The sequence below is a fragment of the Hyaloscypha bicolor genome (genome assembly GCF_002865645.1).
Source record: "Hyaloscypha bicolor E unplaced genomic scaffold K444scaffold_17, whole genome shotgun sequence".
In the NCBI taxonomy this organism is placed as follows: domain Eukaryota; kingdom Fungi; phylum Ascomycota; class Leotiomycetes; order Helotiales; family Hyaloscyphaceae; genus Hyaloscypha; species Hyaloscypha bicolor.
The window spans coordinates 2,055,156-2,071,814 of record NW_020194519.1 but is presented as its reverse complement, the minus strand read 5'-3'; the positions used below and the strand labels follow the sequence as shown (position 1 = coordinate 2,071,814).

The 16,659-nt window shown below is 47.5% G+C and overlaps 6 protein-coding genes across 6 annotated transcripts; 2 read left to right on the top strand and 4 right to left on the bottom strand.

Annotated features, from left to right (window-relative positions):
• Positions 1–1,660: 1,660 nt before the first annotated feature.
• K444DRAFT_660309 (uncharacterized protein) lies at positions 1,661–2,314 on the bottom strand (the record flags this gene model as incomplete). The annotated part of the gene is made up of 1 exon (XM_024886442.1): positions 1,661–2,314. The coding sequence occupies one exon, from the start codon at positions 2,312–2,314 to the stop codon at positions 1,898–1,900; it is 417 nt and encodes a 138-aa protein (XP_024742088.1). The 3' UTR covers positions 1,661–1,897.
• Positions 2,315–2,983: 669 nt separating this feature from the next.
• K444DRAFT_215901 (uncharacterized protein) lies at positions 2,984–6,125 on the bottom strand. Its single transcript, XM_024871121.1, has 3 exons — positions 3,762–6,125; positions 3,486–3,706; positions 2,984–3,438 (listed from the first exon to the last, which is right to left on the bottom strand). The coding sequence occupies exons 1-3, from the start codon at positions 5,947–5,949 to the stop codon at positions 3,397–3,399; spliced, it is 2,451 nt and encodes an 816-aa protein (XP_024742087.1). The 5' UTR covers positions 5,950–6,125; the 3' UTR covers positions 2,984–3,396.
• A 1,290-nt stretch (positions 6,126–7,415) lies between these two features.
• K444DRAFT_582939 (CAAX prenyl protease) lies at positions 7,416–8,848 on the top strand (the record flags this gene model as incomplete). The annotated part of the gene is made up of 3 exons (XM_024877814.1): positions 7,416–7,847; positions 7,894–8,274; positions 8,324–8,848. The coding sequence occupies exons 1-3, from the start codon at positions 7,752–7,754 to the stop codon at positions 8,846–8,848; spliced, it is 1,002 nt and encodes a 333-aa protein (XP_024742086.1). The 5' UTR covers positions 7,416–7,751.
• Positions 8,849–9,096: 248 nt separating this feature from the next.
• K444DRAFT_582937 (MBOAT-domain-containing protein) lies at positions 9,097–11,114 on the bottom strand (the record flags this gene model as incomplete). The annotated part of the gene is made up of 5 exons (XM_024877813.1): positions 10,945–11,114; positions 10,848–10,892; positions 10,678–10,777; positions 9,611–10,629; positions 9,097–9,563 (listed from the first exon to the last, which is right to left on the bottom strand). Exons 1-5 carry the CDS (start codon positions 10,964–10,966, stop codon positions 9,097–9,099), a joined length of 1,653 nt encoding a protein of 550 aa, XP_024742085.1. The 5' UTR covers positions 10,967–11,114.
• A 144-nt stretch (positions 11,115–11,258) lies between these two features.
• K444DRAFT_554781 (Sec1-like protein) lies at positions 11,259–13,634 on the top strand. The gene is made up of 2 exons (XM_024876668.1): positions 11,259–12,618; positions 12,665–13,634. The coding sequence occupies exons 1-2, from the start codon at positions 11,479–11,481 to the stop codon at positions 13,304–13,306; spliced, it is 1,782 nt and encodes a 593-aa protein (XP_024742084.1). The 5' UTR covers positions 11,259–11,478; the 3' UTR covers positions 13,307–13,634.
• On the bottom strand, positions 13,556–16,073 carry K444DRAFT_608867 (flavin-containing amine oxidasedehydrogenase-like protein). The gene is made up of 7 exons (XM_024879460.1): positions 15,604–16,073; positions 15,385–15,540; positions 15,196–15,334; positions 14,160–15,139; positions 13,980–14,019; positions 13,860–13,918; positions 13,556–13,811 (listed from the first exon to the last, which is right to left on the bottom strand). Exons 1-7 carry the CDS (start codon positions 15,649–15,651, stop codon positions 13,641–13,643), a joined length of 1,593 nt encoding a protein of 530 aa, XP_024742083.1. The 5' UTR covers positions 15,652–16,073; the 3' UTR covers positions 13,556–13,640.
• Positions 16,074–16,659: the final 586 nt, after the last annotated feature.

The window sequence follows — 16,659 nt, the reverse complement described above, 5'->3', positions numbered from 1 at the left end:
TAGAAATAATTATATTAGATTAGGAACTCTAATTTATATCTAATTTTTAAAGCGAATTCTATATAAGAATTAGTATAAAGCTTAAGCTCTTTATAGCTAATTATTCCTAAATAAATAAATAAACGGAAATTATTAATTAGTACTTTAATTAGAAATTATATTTATATATTAATTATTATTAAAATAATTAGAATAAATAGGTTATTATAATTAATTATTAATAAGTCTTTCTTTAATATAAAACTATTAGCTAGTTCCTATTTATAACTAAAAAGGGCTATAAGCCTTATATTTCTCTAGACTAGAACTTTCTTATTAAAGCTAATTTACCTAAAAATAAATTAAATAAAAATAAAGCTAAAGTATTAGTAAATTAATTATATGAATTATAGTAACTTGCCTAAGGCTATATAAAATAAGTATAGGAATAATATATAATATAAGCTAATAAGTACTATTATTTAATTAATTTCAAAGTTAGGAATAAAATATAGGTTATTATAAAATACTAGAAATCTAATTATTTAAGCCAGAAGCTAGGGAACTAAATAAAGGATCTATTTAAGATTCTAAAATAATATAGCTATTTGTTTCTTCTAAAGTTACCGGAACTATAAAGATATACTTAGTTTTCTATATAAAGAAGCTATAAAAAGATCCCTAGAATTCTTTACTAGATTAAATAAACCCGGAACTACTTCTATTAATACTAGAAAATAGTAAATAAGAATATAGTATTAAACGAGTTATTATAGTTAAGCTAGTAAGAAATAGACTAAAATATAGAATTTAATAGGTTAATTAGGATAAAGATCTAGTATAGTATCTAGCTTTAGTACTAAGTAATAGCCCTCTAGTTTTATAGAGTTTCTATAATAATAATATTAATATACTAGAACCTCTATAAAACCTATAATACTAGCTAGACTATATAAAAAATAATACTTGTCTAGAATTATACGGAAATAATAATAAATTCTTCTAGGTTATATAATAAAGGCACCGGCCTTTTATATATAATATCTATATCCGAGATACTAGTTTTACTTTGGGAAGAAGCATAGTACGAAATTAGATAGATTAATGGCTTTTACGAAGCTCGGGGACGAGCTTATTACGAAGGGGGGGTAATATTATAATTTCCAGATATCCGGCATCTGAGATGCCTCGCCAGATGCCAGATGCCTCCTAGGCATACGTAACGCGGCCGCCTCGCTAGGGAAGTAGCGCACTGTGGGGTGCATATACTCCCTCGCAGCCTCCTGTATTCTAGTTTTCCCTTCCTTAGCTTTGAATCGTCTTCGTAAGGGACCTTCTACCTTGCTTTCCAAGCCCTGAATGCCGTACCCGTGACAGATACTAGAACTAAAAATCAGAACGCGTTTTCCCGCCCTATTACTAGACTCACCTAATTTTACTAATATTAAGCTAAATAGGGGGCTTAGTATGACTTAATTATTAGAGCTGCAAAACCTCGATTTAAGGTGGTTTACTAAGATTCAGGATTTATCTCTATTAGGGCTAGCGTACGTCTTATCCAAAAGTGGGATTCAGGGTTGCAAAACCTCCCTAATGGAACAATAGTCCAATGAGCGCATTATTCCCATCCTGGACGATACCATAAAGTCGAGAGGTACGGAGAGCTTCCTCAAGGTGAGCTCTCGTGAGGAATTTCCTGGCTTCTTTTAACGCGCGCTCGTAGCCTATGTGCTCTGTAGACTTGAAGAAGAATATTTGGTCATCCACCTCCACGCGGACCTGATTTGGTTGAATGTCGGGCTCCTCAACCGCCTGTTCCAGATACATGGGACGCATTTACCGACTGAAATTTACCTGTCACCTGGACGAGGTCATCAATAATATCAGACGGAGTAAGGCTTTCTCGATCTCCCGCCGCTCAATTTGTCCTGCGACCATATTTGCCATCGATAGCGCCAAGTTCGCAGTCGTACAACTCGGCGTATAAGAGATCTTGAAGCGTTACTGTTCCTTTGCTAATGTCTCGGGGTCCCGGTGCCTGATTTTGGAATACTGACAAGAAAGGACGAACAGCCCAGTCGAAGAAGTCGTGAATAAGATCATTATCTATGGCGTCCAGTCCCGTGAGGGCTACTTGAAAGTACTGGTAGAACTCCTTGACTGTAGAAGGGGAGTTGCGAAAGTTGGACGGTGAAATATGAATGTGCAGGCGTTTAGCATGTAGGCGCACGTCAAGGAGGACGGACTCGCTGGTTTCGCCTTCGGAGCTGGTCGTGAAGCCATCGACTCGATACTTTGGTGGCTCCATTGCTTTCTTTCCTGTCACATTCTCCATTGTCAGAAGAATATAGAGGTGAGTCCCAAGAGGATTGATTTAATATTTAATAAATTAAGAAATTAGAAATTAAGAAATTAGAAATTAAGAAATTAGAAATTAAGAAATTAGAAATTAAGAAATTAGAAATTAAGAAATTAGAAATTAAGAAATTAGAAAATATTAAGAAATTAGAAATATTATAAGAAATTAGAAATTAAGAAAATTTAGAAATTAAGAAAATTAGAAATTAAGAAATTAGAAATTAAGAAATTAGAAATTAAGAAATTAGAAATTAAGAAATTAGAAATTAAGAAATTAGAAGAAAAAAAAACTTGTATTAATCAAAATCTAAGCTAAGAAAGAAAGGAAAAGAAAAGAAAAGAGGAAGGAAGCTCTTGTGACGGCTGGCGTAAGGGCATGATCTGCCAAGGACAGGATATCGGAAACAGGCACAAAACGAAGCTAAGCCAGAATTGCTTGGACGGAACAATACTAAATGTCGAGGCATCCTCCCTACTTTGTTCCATAGCTTAGTATTTTCCAATACATGAGATTCTTTGAACTTTGAGCCTTCGACCATTGCATTGATCCCGCCGTCACAGCTCTCTTAAATAATATATAGCGGCCTGAGGCATCAGGTGCTAGTAAATTTAGAAAGCTTTGAAGAAACTTTAGTAAATAAAGGGTCACGTAATAGGCAGCGCCATAACAGTTATATTGCTAAGTTATTAAGCGACTCACCAAGCCCGAATTCCTACTACTCGATTCTTACGAAAACCATAATTGAAAGGCGACCTCGCTGTATCGGGACGGATAGATCTAGATTAAAGTATTAAATTCTATCGAGTTACGCTCCAACCAACTGCTCATCTATGCAAAAATATAATCAATATCAGTGAAAGGGTATAATGCTGCCAACTACCCAAAATCCTTCTTGTAATCGTGAGGCGTCTAATATACTGTTACATATGGACAAAATCTAAGGCCGTGGCCCAATAGCCGGCTGCTCCAAAATGCTCGAAAAGGAATGGAAGGTAAATGATAGCGGGCGATAGTTTGGGGAGGTGGAAACAGATTGGCTGTTTGGCGTAAGCGGTAACTTACTTCCAGCCCTGCCGAATGCCAACTACAACAAGGATAACCTATATCAAGTTAGTTTTCGTTCCATGAGAATGCAAGAATGACAAACCACTGCCGCAATTATCAAGAATCCCACCAAAGACATCCACCGGTTCAACCTTCGCCACCATTTGGCGCTCTCATATCTCGCCTCGTCCATTGGCCCAAATTGACGAACATAGTCACTTGAATGATCGTTAGAGCCATCGAGGTTGCTGGTACTAAGGTCCCGCTCATGCATGCTGAGCATAAGATTCGAAGGCAGGGGCAAGAGTGCAGCAACCATCCACGCTATTCAGGTTAGCACACCAGAACCAAAAGGCTGATCCGAGAACAACGGTCTTACCGAAAGGAAAAATGAAACCCGCAATAAACATTACTATCTGTACATTTCGTCGGCCGAAAAGGCCACCTTCTGTGGACCAGTTCACGGAAGGAGGCTCCCAAACACTTCGGCGTGTCGCTCGTCTATCGAGTCGTAAATGAGGGGACCAAATGCTAGACATGCTCCACGTTCGAAAATGTCGAGGGTATGGGTCATTGATCAAACGTCCATCACTACCAAGTTGAGGAGCCGGGGTAATTTCTAAAGAACCCCGCGCAGAGGGGCCAGCTGCATGCGGATTGATTTCTCTAGGCCGCCGCCTCGGGCTATATATACTCAAAGGAAAATGGTCTGTATTAGGCGATCCACTGCGGAAAGAGCTACTGCGGCTCACGCTGCCTTCCGTGGAACTACCAGGAGCTCCAAGGTAACGTCTTTCACCACTGCCATAATATAGACGTGCCCAGGCAGGAATGGAGCTAGCAAGCAAGCTGTTCGCACGCGAACTCGTGGTTGAACGCATAGTATTCGTGCGCCCATTATCGGAGGATGTGACACTGAAGAAACTCGAAAGCCGAGTTCTCGAAGGTCTCAAGCGTAGGTCCTGCATATCCGTGATCCCATCTCCATATTCATCTTGGTCGCCTACTACGCGGATCGAGGAGCTGCTGAGATGCCGTTGTCCGTGCCGCGTGAAAGCCGCGGCCGGTGGTTCGACCGAGTCGCTTCTCGACCTCGAAGCGGCTTCCTCCTGTGCTAGCGACGAGCTGATGCTCAACACCTGACGACTGTGACGGCTGGGAGTGCTTGGAAAGCCGCTGCTCCTCCGCCCAAGATCGTCTGACCATGATCGAGAACCTCGATCTGTTCCTCCATCGGACTCCGAGAGCACAGTTGACAGCTGTGAGCTCCATTGGTGCGGGTGCTCGTTCATGTGTGACCGCGGTGGGTGAGCTTTCGACGATTCTGCCCATGAACTCAAATCCTTTGGTTTATGCTTGAGGATGGGTAATTGTATCAGGGACCCGCTGCCAGCGATAGCCTGGGATGCCTCTTGTTGGCTAAGAACCGTCGAAATGGATGTTAGAGAACCTGTGCGCAGGGACTCTCTCGACCTAGACTTGTAATACCCAAAATTCTCGTTGGATCTTCGAGTACGCGGATTTAGCGGAGGAACAACCAACGATTCTTGGGAGTATTTCGAATGGGTCTGGGCAAGATTTGCAAGTGACGTTGACGGTGAAGAATCCCCATGCAACTCGTAATTCTCGTTTTCGGATGTGGACGTTTGAGGTCTGAAAATAACCGACGATGCGGGAGACGGATCCCCAAGAAGTTGATAGTTCGAATCACTGGAAGATGGGGGAACGAATGCAACTTCAGATGGTGAGGGAGACGTGCCACGATAGACTTTGTAGTTTGTGTTTTCAGAAGTGGTCGTGGCAGTTTCTGTGGACCGAAAAGAGGGTTTCGTGGAGAGATCGTTCGACACAGCTGGTGGTGGTCCGTCCGATATTTCGGGTAACGGTGGGAGCGGGCTCTCAGATGTTGCGGCAGCCTTTTGCTTTAGATCTGGAGTTTTGGGAACTTTGCGAAGACCGCCGACGAGCTTGTAGTTCCAAGGGGAGCTGCTTATAGGATCGGCAGATATTGGTTGCTTACTTTTAGAAGCCGGAGTCCCAGGCACGGCTGAGGATGCAGCGTCTGGTACGCATGAACCTATGGAATTGGATCGCCCCTTCGCATTGTGTGCGTCAAAGTGGAGCGAATCAGACGATGCAGTCGTGCCTTGTCGCAGGATCGGCGAGCTCGAACCATCTTCCGCGAGGAGGGAGAAGGTTTTGCTATCTTCGTGGATGTGCAAGCGCTTTTTGGGCAGGGGCAGGGGCCGGGGCCTCGAGCTTGGGGATCCTGTTGCAGAGTTGACATTTTGGGCAGGCTGAGGCCTTGTATGTGTCGTCGAAGAACCGGGCGATGGTTTGGTAGGTTGAAACTCGTCTAACAATGCAGGCCCCTTGCCTTTTCCGGGGCCGAGAAGAAAATGACTTGGGTGAGTTGGTAGCGGCGTCCGCAAATAAATCTCGTCTCGCTGACCCAACAATCGCGGCGGGGTACTTTCTACCAAACGGATCTGGTGGATGGCAGCAAGAGTATTGCTGTGTGATTCTGTCCTTTCGTGCAAAGGTTGTCGGGGAGGTGATTCCGACATGCTTCGAGCATCTCATCCATGCGCAGGCGCTATCCAGTGATCATAGCGAAGGCATTGGCAAAGTTCTAGGACCGATTGTGACGAGGGACAATAGGCGCAACTTATATTCTCGCTGATGCTTCCTGGAGGCGGGTTGCCAGCGTTATAGATGCGAACGGCGGACGGTATGGATCTGTGTCGCGCTGTGATTTGAATAAGGCAATGCAGGCTGGTGGGAAGGTCGTGAAGGGTCGTGAAGGGTCGTGAAGGGGCCGTAAAGGGGTCGTGAAAGCGGAGGTCGGCGCAGGAAACAAATAATGAGCAAAAATGAGCGTGGGCCAAACGAATGACTAAATGAGTGACTGAATGAGCGATGACGAAGAGAGAAAAGAGAAGGGAGATATTGTGGAAGCAGTGTAAGTTTGTCGTAGTCGTCCGGCGGTCCCCCAGCTGTTGCTGGCTGTCGCTGGCTGCGGCTCTCAGGGGCGTCTTCCAGGCTCTTGGATCAATAGGGTGCCAGAAGGAGACGTAGTTTCATGCGGCTTTGATTCGACGGTAACGGGCAGGTCGAGTTGTGAGACAGGGGGATCACGCCAGAACGGGAGCGGTGAGCCTCGCCATGGAATTTTCATTGTACGGACGTGGCGCGAACAGAGGATCCGTTTCAGCGACGGCGTCTGCTGGTGGGAGACGAGTCTGGCGGCCTGCAGAGAGGACAGGGAGTGGAGAGGTTAGCTGGGCTGCCAAGCTCTCGTGATCCCGAGCGTGAGGGGGGGGAGGAGGAGGAGGAGGAGGAGGAGGGGGAGGGATGGGAGAGTGGGAGGAGGGGAGAGTGGGAGGCTGTTTGAACATTGGTGGAGCACTCACTCCCTTTGCTATGTTATTAAAGCTGTCAAGTAGCTCCTTTCTGCGCCTAACTCATACCTTGCGAGAGAGTAGGTATTGGCCACGATTGGCAATGCCCCTCTCTTAGCAGCTGGCAGAGCTCCGCTGGGACTGTCCAAGCCCCGGTCGTCCTTTTCAATGTCAATGGCGGTGGACGCCAGGGTCCCCCGCGTCTGCATTGCATTTGCATCCAAGATTTGCTCTGCTCGAGCTGCTGCTGCTGCTGCTGCTGCTACGCAGATGGGATGGGTCAATTTCCGCCTTTTGGTCGAGCCCGGAGACGCGAATTTTCGCGACTTTCGCGTTAATTTCAAGGGCATCGCGACGCGCGAATGAGAGAGCGGTGGCTCCACGCTGGAATCGCTGGCCAATGTCTAGTTGATTAGTTCGCAGGCTGTGCTCTCAAGAGCTTCCCAGAATAGTCTCGCCCGCACCCTTTTCGGGAAGCGAGGGGAAGGGAAGATCCAATCGGACGCGTCAGATAGCATTGCTCCCAGTTGGAGACAGGAAAGGGGGGAGGAACAGGAACAGAACGGGCTTGAAAAGGGGCCCGAATCCTGGTGGCTGATCTGCCGACTTTGTTGACTGTGGTCCGGTATGCCCCGTTCCGTACTTCAGTACAACGAGGCTGACCAAAAATGCTCTGGTGCCAGAAGTCAACTTCCGGCTTCCGAGCACGGATACGTACTGGAGCTGCACTTGCCGAAATACTGCAAGGTTTACCTTTCTACTGTTCTTCACATCCTTCAGCAACATAACTTTCTCCACGAAATGTTGGGCATGAAGGGGATCACGTTCTGACCTGATTCTACCTACCTCCACCTTCGTCAACGCCCTCCCCCCCCCCTCCTCTCCCTGTTTGCTTCCTGTTTCTCGCTTCATCTAGTCAAGCCGACTGACTGCATTGATTCTTCTGCAACTACGCAGCTCAGTCAGTCATGGCTCCTACAATATATTCGCGGCTCAAAGCGTACTACATTGGCGTAGAGCCAGAAGCGCCCATCATCAGCACTTCTGCGGCTGTGCTTCTTCTGGTACGTGCAATGGCTGGGTCGTAGTGCTTGCGCTGATATCCTGGAGATCGCATACGCTCTCATCTACGTGTTCCCCTTCTACGTCTCTTCAACTACTCGGCCTTCCCCGCAACTTTCGCGAGACGCCCCCTCAGTCATTCGCGGCCGCATTCGATTAGTGACATCGTCATGCATTGCCTGTTCCTTGGGAACTTTTGTCTTGTTGTCATCGGTGGGTAGTGGAAGTCCTCTGAAGTCTCTACATCTCATGGGCTACTTCCCCGTTGGTGTGACCGAGGCATCTAGAAATCTAGGATTGACTGCTATCCTGTTTCTTGGACCACTCTTTGAAGCAGGCGTCGGAGAGGGACGATGGCGAGACTGGATACGATTGCGTGGATTCAGCGCTTCAATTAGTAGTTGGATAGGGTGGCGCAATTTGGTTGCAGTATGTTCACCTCGCGGGCAATAGCGGATTTTCTAATGCTTTATTACAGGGCCCAGTAACAGAAGAAGTTCTTTTCCGCTCTGCGTCCGTCCCGCTTCTGCTTTTATCCCAAACCTCCAACACTACCATCATATTCTTAACGCCCATTATATTTGGGCTCGCCCATGTGCACCACTTCTACGAATTCCGAATCTCCCATCCACATACACCAGTCATTAGCGCCTTACTGCGTTCGCTCTTACAATTCACCTACACAACTTTGTTCGGGGGGTATGCCACCTTCATCTATCTACGATCCGGGAGCTTGTTGAGCGTGATCTTGGTACATGCATTCTGTAACTGGATGGGATTCCCAAGATTTTGGGGAAGGGTCACTTCTGTGCACACTGTGATAGAAACAGACGTTAGTGAGGGGAAGCGAGATGAGAATGACAATCCCACCTCGTCCAATGATGGAAGATTGGGTGTTATATGGACGATTGTTTATTATGTGCTTCTCATTGTTGGCGCCGTGGCTTGGCGGAAACTTTTGTGGCCACTGACCGAGAGTGAGTCAACATTAACGAAATTCTGAACTGGCTTGGGATGAGCTTCATGGCTTAATATACTGGTTGATACTGCTAATTCGCACAGTCATTTTGACAAATTCGGTGCCTGAATAAAAGCTTATGGTTTTCGGGCAAGCCGAGGCGAGTTGACTGGAGAAAGGAGCTCAAAAGAGTAGAATGAAAGAAGGAGCACACAAAATCGTTCCTTGCCAGGCTACTATGTACATCAATCCAATGTCCACCGGACCTACAAGTCACGATATTGCCTTGGTTTCTATATCCCTTTGTTTGCGGGAATCGGCGCTGTCTCTGTCCTCGTGATACCTTTGCGCTGACGGGCCTCCATCTCTGCCCTAACTTCAGAAACAATCTCCTCCAAATCCTTTTGCGGCTCGGCCGGTAGCCCCAACACGGGTTCTTTGCTGGCCAAAGACTCCTGGCTGTTTGTGCGCTTTAGGGGACCGCTTGTGCCCGCTCGCTCATTTAACTTCTTGATCAAGAAGGCTTTGGCAGGTGATGCAAAGAATGCAGTGGAAAGAGCAGTGCCGATCACGGCATAGAAGTAGACCCTTGCCCAAACGAGAAATGATGCGGGGAGGGTTAGTAGAACAAACGGCGCGGTAGTGAAGGAGAACGCCAGCTGGGTGACAAGATAGGAGAAGATATCATAATAGATCTTTGTTGAAGTAGGCTGCGAAGTTTTGGGGTCGAGGAAGAAGGGACGGAAATAACGTCGAAAATCTAGTTGACAGTCAGTTGGGTCAACACAGCAAAAAGACCACACATACTCTTAGCAACAGTCTGGACGAAGCTCGCGAGGACGAACGTCAAATAATAGCCAGGGTAGAAGCCGTGCCAAAACGCACTCGTAACAAAAGTCGCCATACTAGCGCGGAAGCCGGGCTTCTTGCCGCGGGGTGTGACGCGCAGATATATGTAATTTCGAAGCCAAGTATTCGTGTTGATGTTCCAGTTTCCCAAGTAGGCTCGAGTATTTTGAGCACTCTCGACACCCCAAGGGCTCACGTTGCGGAGTCGATCCCATGATACCTTTCCAGTGACCGGATCCACCCCCTTGTACCCTAAACCGGAGAGAATACATGCGCCTTCGGTCAAGGACCAAACGCCATAGTACTTAAGGCGAGTAGTGAACCCAAGCATATGTAATATCCAGACCCGGTGGTGAAAGCCATAAGACATATACTTGTTCCCAGTAAGTAGATCGGGGTAATACCACCCGGACAGCTTGAGAAACAAGAGGATCCAGACCATTCCAGCAGCTGCTTTCCACGCTGCCGGGGTTCCACTGCGAGGAATTTTTCTCTTCTTTCGTGTAGGAGGTTTCTTCGACGGGTCAACTCCAGCCGGCACTTCGAACATGGTGGTCTCTATCCATCGTCTGTAATCGACGTAATCGAATGCTGGACCAGCAAAAAGAGACGGGAAGAACATGACATATCCAGCGAAGTCAAGTGGGCCTGGTAGCTGCTTGATAGCCCTCTCTTTCTGAAAATCAGAAAGATTCTTCTCCGGCAGTCGTCCATCGGCAACATTCCAACAAAACGCCGTAAGCTTCATGACGAGGACCATCTGAGCACCCGTTATATCAATTACCGCAGGGTCGTTACGAAATTGTCGTGCAAGCTGGTTTATCGACAGGTGGCCCATGAGAAAAACAAAACCAATCCATGGCATAAACGGCCCTTGTATGTGTTGTGCAATGCAGTAGGCTCCAACGGAGCTCAACGCGAGCGTCCTGGCACCAATCCATAAGTCGAACAGGCCAACCAAGTAAAACGAGGAGACTCTGCAAAATTTTAGAGACTATTATCAGTGCGGGTGGACCGAAGCTTACACTATGATGAAGAGATTCTTCAAGGCGGGCCGCTCGTCTGGCACTCGCTTTAGAAGGCCAGCCAGGGGGTAGGAGAGGAGAAAGGAGGTTATGAGCTTGACTATGGCGGCAGTGTTAGTAGAGACAGATGTTATTGCACAGGAAACAGATCTAGAGGAGTGGGTTCATACGTTCATCGGACGAGGCGCCCAGGAGACCAGAAACATATTGAAAAGCTATTGACGTCAGACGCGGCCATTCAAAAAAACGTCTTCCTTTGGATCTTACGCAGATTCATGTATGGCAACATGGTGCCAGTTTTGCGGTGGTGTGTTCGTTATGCTAGCGTGTGTTGATGTGCAGCATGGTGTTATCGATGTGCGGCGTCAGCCATTTGAATGTACGATGGGGTAAGGTAGAAAGAACTTGGTCCGTTGGTCTTCTGGGCAGAGCAGAGCAGCTGGGGCTGGGAGCCAGCACATGATTTAAGGTTTCGGCAAGCCCATGTTGTCAAGGATCAAATGACAGTGGGCGCTAGGGCGCCACCAGCTAAGGACCTGGTCTTCAGCCTCGTTTCTCGGTTCCTCCGTGTCTGCTTCTGCTTTCAACCCGCTGGCATCATCAGATCACCAGAGCCGAGCAGCGCATCGCATTTCATATCTGCTAGCCCGACCACCCTTCGTCCGCCTATCGAGGCCTTCAGTGCACCCTCCTTGCCTGTCCAGCTCTGTCGATTTCCCCGATACCGTGAAATCCTCCGAGGAAATGCCCACACGAAGACCTTGAGAACCTGCACTCTGGGAGCCTCCCACCACCATCGCCATGGATGTCGTACAGGCCGTGTCTGGGTACATCTCCAAGATGGTCTCTGCTGGAGACAGCGCATCGGGAACTCCGTCGGCAAAGATGAAGATCTTGTTGCTGGATCGCGATACCGTCTCGATCGTTTCTACGGCCATCACACAGTCGGCTTTGCTGAATCATGAGGTTTACCTGATCGATAGATTGGACAATCAGAACAGGGAGAAGATGCGGCACCTCCGGTGCCTCTGTTTTGTGCGGCCTTCAGCGGATTCCATCCAGTTTCTCATTGATGAATTCCGAGAACCCAAGTATGGGGAATACAACATATATTTCAGCAATGTTGTGAAGAAGTCTTCCCTGGAGCGGCTGGCCGAGGCAGATGATCATGAAGTAGTCAGGGCGGTGCAGGAGCACTTTGCGGACTACATTGTCGTCAATCCGGATCTCTTTACCCTTGATTTGGGATTTCCGAGGCAGCGGATATGGAGTTCGAACCCGGACATGTGGAACCCCGATGCCTTGCAACGAACAACTGAGGGTATCATTGGAGTGCTACTCTCGTTGAAGAAGAAGCCTCTGATCAGATATGAGAAGAACAGTTTATTGGCCAAGAAATTGGCGACCGAAGTGCGTTACCAGCTTACGCAGGAAGACCAACTCTTCGATTTCAGAAAGGTCGATACTCCTCCGATACTCCTAATACTGGATCGAAGAGATGATCCCATAACACCCCTCTTAACACAGTGGACATACCAGGCAATGGTCCATGAACTTTTGGGTATTCAGAATGGTCGTGTGGACTTGAGCGACGTTCCAGACGTGCGGCCAGAGTTGAAAGAAGTGGTCCTGTCCCAAGATCAAGACCCTTTCTTCAAAAAGAACATGTACCTCAACTTCGGAGATCTTGGAGGAAACATTAAAGATTATGTTGAGCAATACCAGTCAAAGACGAAGAACAGCTCCAATATCGAGTCGATAGCCGACATGAAACGCTTTATTGAAGAGTACCCGGAATTTAGAAAGCTTTCCGGCAACGTGAGCAAGCACGTTACCTTGGTTGGAGAATTAAGTCGGAAGGTCGGCGCAGAAAACCTGCTCGAGGTCAGTGAGGTAGAGCAGTGTTTAGCATGTAATGATAATCACACCAATGATCTCAAAGTAAGAATATACATGAATAATTCCGAGAGAGACTGACCAGATATAGAATGTTCAGCGGCTCATTCAATCGCCAGCAGTAACACCAGACTCGAAGCTCCGTCTCGTTGCCCTCTATTCATTACGATATGGCAAGCACCCATCCAATGCTTTACCGTTACTTGTCGACTTACTGAGCGCGGCTGGGAATGTTCCGCAAAGACGCATCGACCTTATTGCAAAGCTTCTCACCTACCACTCTTCCTTGCAACAAACTCAGGTCGCTGGTGGCATTTCCGACATGTTTGAATCGGCGGGGATTTTCTCCGGGGCTCGTGATCGCTTTAAGGGTCTGAAAGGGGTGGAGAACGTTTACACGCAACATTCGCCCCGATTAGAACTAACGTTACAAAATCTCATTAAAGGGCGCCTGCGAGAACAGCAGTATCCGTTTGTGGAAGGCGGTGGATCCACTCGAGATAAGCCACAAGATACTATACTCTTTATTGTGGGTGGCGTCACCTTTGAAGAAGCGAAAACTGTCTCTCAGATTAATGCCTCGTCTCCAGGCATTCGAATTGTTCTCGGAGGGACAACGGTCCATAACAGCACAACATTCCTGGAAGAAATGGAAGACGCGGTATCAACTTGGCCAGAGCCCCCACCATCCACAGCATCAGGCAGGTTAAGAATGGAGACAGGTCGACAGTGATCGAAACCCGCGGGGAATAGTGTTAGAAGACAGGAGGACCGCGGAGGAAATTACGCCCGGACCAGACCAGCCAGTCCGCAGATATTTTCAGCGATATTCGGATTTGTCGTGGCGACAAAGCAACTCAGGCCGAGTTCTCAATTAGGCAACATGAAGGAAAATTTGCATGTGGCCTGGTCGTTGGCAGCAGTTCCCGGTGAGCAATGCATTTGGAATACCGTGCCCAGCGTTTCGCCATCAGTATGTATTTCGATGGGATTCAGCTACCTAGCGGTGATGGAATTTTAGGCTAATACAAGGGTTCCATACTCCACTGCGTTTCTCGACTAAGTTCCTAGCTGCCCTTCTGCTCCCTTTTCCTTTTCTCTGCCTCGTACCTTACTCCGTGTGAAAGAAGCAAGTATTTACTGAAGAAGTCTTCAGCAAAATCATCGAACTTCATGTATTCGGCACCAAGACGAAAAGCAGCGGTGATACCACTAACGCAGGCCAATTCATGCATGTTCTAAGATACGTCAGATCAATTCAAGAAGAGCACGCTTGGTCATCCTACCACCAATGTCCATGATCCGGCGAAGAGTGTATGGTTTCTCCCGTTGATGAACATCATGCCTTAGACATATCAGCGGAATTTAGTTATCCTTCAAAGTGCAAGAGAGTGGGAGTAAGTTACCAGGTACAACACGAAGGTAGTGTTGCCAGCGGTGCCCGAGCTTTTTAAATATTGGAGTTAGTATTGCCTAAGTGGGTGGGTGGAGATGGCGATTTTATCAACATTTTCGTCGAGTGGACTTAAGCCCCCAGAAAGTCAAAACAGAGAAAATGTGCTCCTAAAATCTCGTTCATGTCTTACCTGGTGCCACCATTTTTTCCCTATTATCTTGCTCTCATCGATTTCGTCAATTGTCCAGAGCTGTTTGTTCTCTTTGTCCAGGAAGATGCTCTGGAAGACGTGATTTTGGAATGGAACAGGGGTTGTTTCCGCATCATGATCCGTGCGGAATTGATGCTGGTAGTTCGAGCAATCAAAGGACATCTCGATCTTCTTCGGGTCCTCGGCATATGACTTTGTGAAATACATCGGTCTAAATCCACCCGGTTCGTCGCTTGGACCTCGTTGCTGACCTTTTGCAAATGCTATCTGGCCTTCCTGTGTCTTGGAATGTGGCTCTGCGCAGAGTTCGGGATCGAAGGCCGTTTCGTAGTGTTTTTGAAAATAATCGCAATCGGAATGTGTAATTGTTACATCGTCAAAAAACTTGGCTCCACCGAGCACAAATCGCTCTTTCAAGGTGGCTGTTTTCCCCAGGATTTTGAGAGAGTCATCTGCCAATACACATAAAACAAGCTCGTCAAATCTCTCGGGGTTTGATTGTGGCCCAACATGCTCTCCCCTTCTCCCATTTGCGAGTGCATCAAACGGTCGTGTCTGGATGATAACCCCTTTATCACCTCGCTGAAGAACTCCTGTTACGTCTGTGTTCAGTCTAATATCAACTCCTTTGTCCTCCAGGTCCTTCCTCCAATCCTCATAAAAATCATGTAGATTTGGAAAGGTTACCATTTTCGGCAAATTTGGGAGAAGAGTCTCAGAATCGAAGTCCCATAGTTTCATATTTGGATCGTCGAATAGTCGTTCAAGGATGACACACGAAACATTTGCCGTCTGATTTCCCGTCCCCAAGAAGAGTGCAATTAAGGGATACACCATCTTGTTACCGAAGTCCTTGCTGAATAAGAACATCCGGAGCATGACGCGGATTGGAACAATGCCCAATATGGGCATTGTCCACTTGATGATTTTCAAGACCTTGCCAAACCTTTTTATATCAACTTCTCGAAACTGATTAGTTTTCTATTCCTCACTGATTTATTTTATTTTTTGTCACCTGAAAATTGCTCTATCAACTTGCTTGGAAAGCAGTTGGTCCAAAATCCGTCGGGTCCCTTGCCGAAGGCAACCTGTAGTTTGACTTCCTGGGGCTGGTGGCCATACTTTTTGAAGAAATTGAAAGTGTGTTTGAATATCTGAGATTTTGGTTAGTTGCCAGTTATCTAAGGAGCTCTGAGAACCCCACCGGAGACCCCCCTTGCACACCATCATTCATCCAGCCTGCTCCGTATTTCGCTTTATCTAATGAGATAGACGTTGCTTGACCCCCCGTGACCGGCATTCGCTCGATGATAGTGATTTTGAACTGCTCTGGGTGGTCTGCCAAGGTAGACGCACAAGACTAATGAGTAACAATATCCTGGTTAACATTGCCTGAAAATTGGTCCTGGTGGAGGATGATTACCATGCCAGCCGCGCCTCCACCAATAATCACGATTTCCTTCCGCTTCATGCTGGCCAGTAGTTGGGTTGTCGCAGGATCGAATGAGTGGGTTGGCCAGGATAGATTAGGCAGGTTGGGAAGAACCGAAGGGAAGAAAGGTGATGAATTTCCCCGGCTTCATATATAGTATGCGCAGATATTAGTGTTAATATTAGTATGAATGTGGTATTTTGATTTGATCCCTTCATGCACGTCATGACTTCAATGATCGGGTGCTGCGCTGAAAGCCGACATGACGCTTGCCCAAGCCTTAGCCCGCAGCATTTCCGTGCAAGCGCGGCCGAGAGTATTTTCTTTTGACTTCAACTTACAAGCCACGACCGACTGGATGCAACCTCCCGAACGCTGCTCGTCGCGTCTTGAAACAAACCCTCACTAGACGCCACGGATTCAGATCCCCGCCACGCTTCCATTCTATTCCATCATCTGGCGTTACCAAACAAGCCAGCCGGCCTGACGTCTACGCAGTAAGTCGACACGCCCGTGTTTTCCCTCGTGTCAGAACGACACCGCGCGCTGTCACGTGTATGAGACGACAGCACAACCTAACTCCCGTATGAGGGGCAAACAGAACAGCAAAGCTCCTTCTCTGCTCTGTCGCTCACGGCTTTTGCTAGAAGGACTGTGGGTTCTCGGCACCCAGTTCCTCGGCTTCACGTCGGTTTTGCAGAACTTTTTACCTCGAACGTCGGCCCAACAATGTCAGACGCCGAGAGCGACGAAGATCTCCGAAAGGCGATTGCCCTGTCCTTGATGTCACCAGAGCCACAAAATGATGTTATTCTCATCGACGATAGCGATGAACAGGACGATGACGATCTCGATAAGCCCAGGTCTACGAGACCCAATGCCAACCAGACACCACAGCCACTCCCAGAAGAGACCCACAAGACTACTATAGACTTGCCCACACCCGTGCAGCTCTTGTCTGGAACCCAGAGGGAGGCCACCCCCGTCGCTGCAGGGCTGCTCGGGCTTAACCGGAAGGAAATGGAAGCTGAGCGCTTGGCAAGGGCT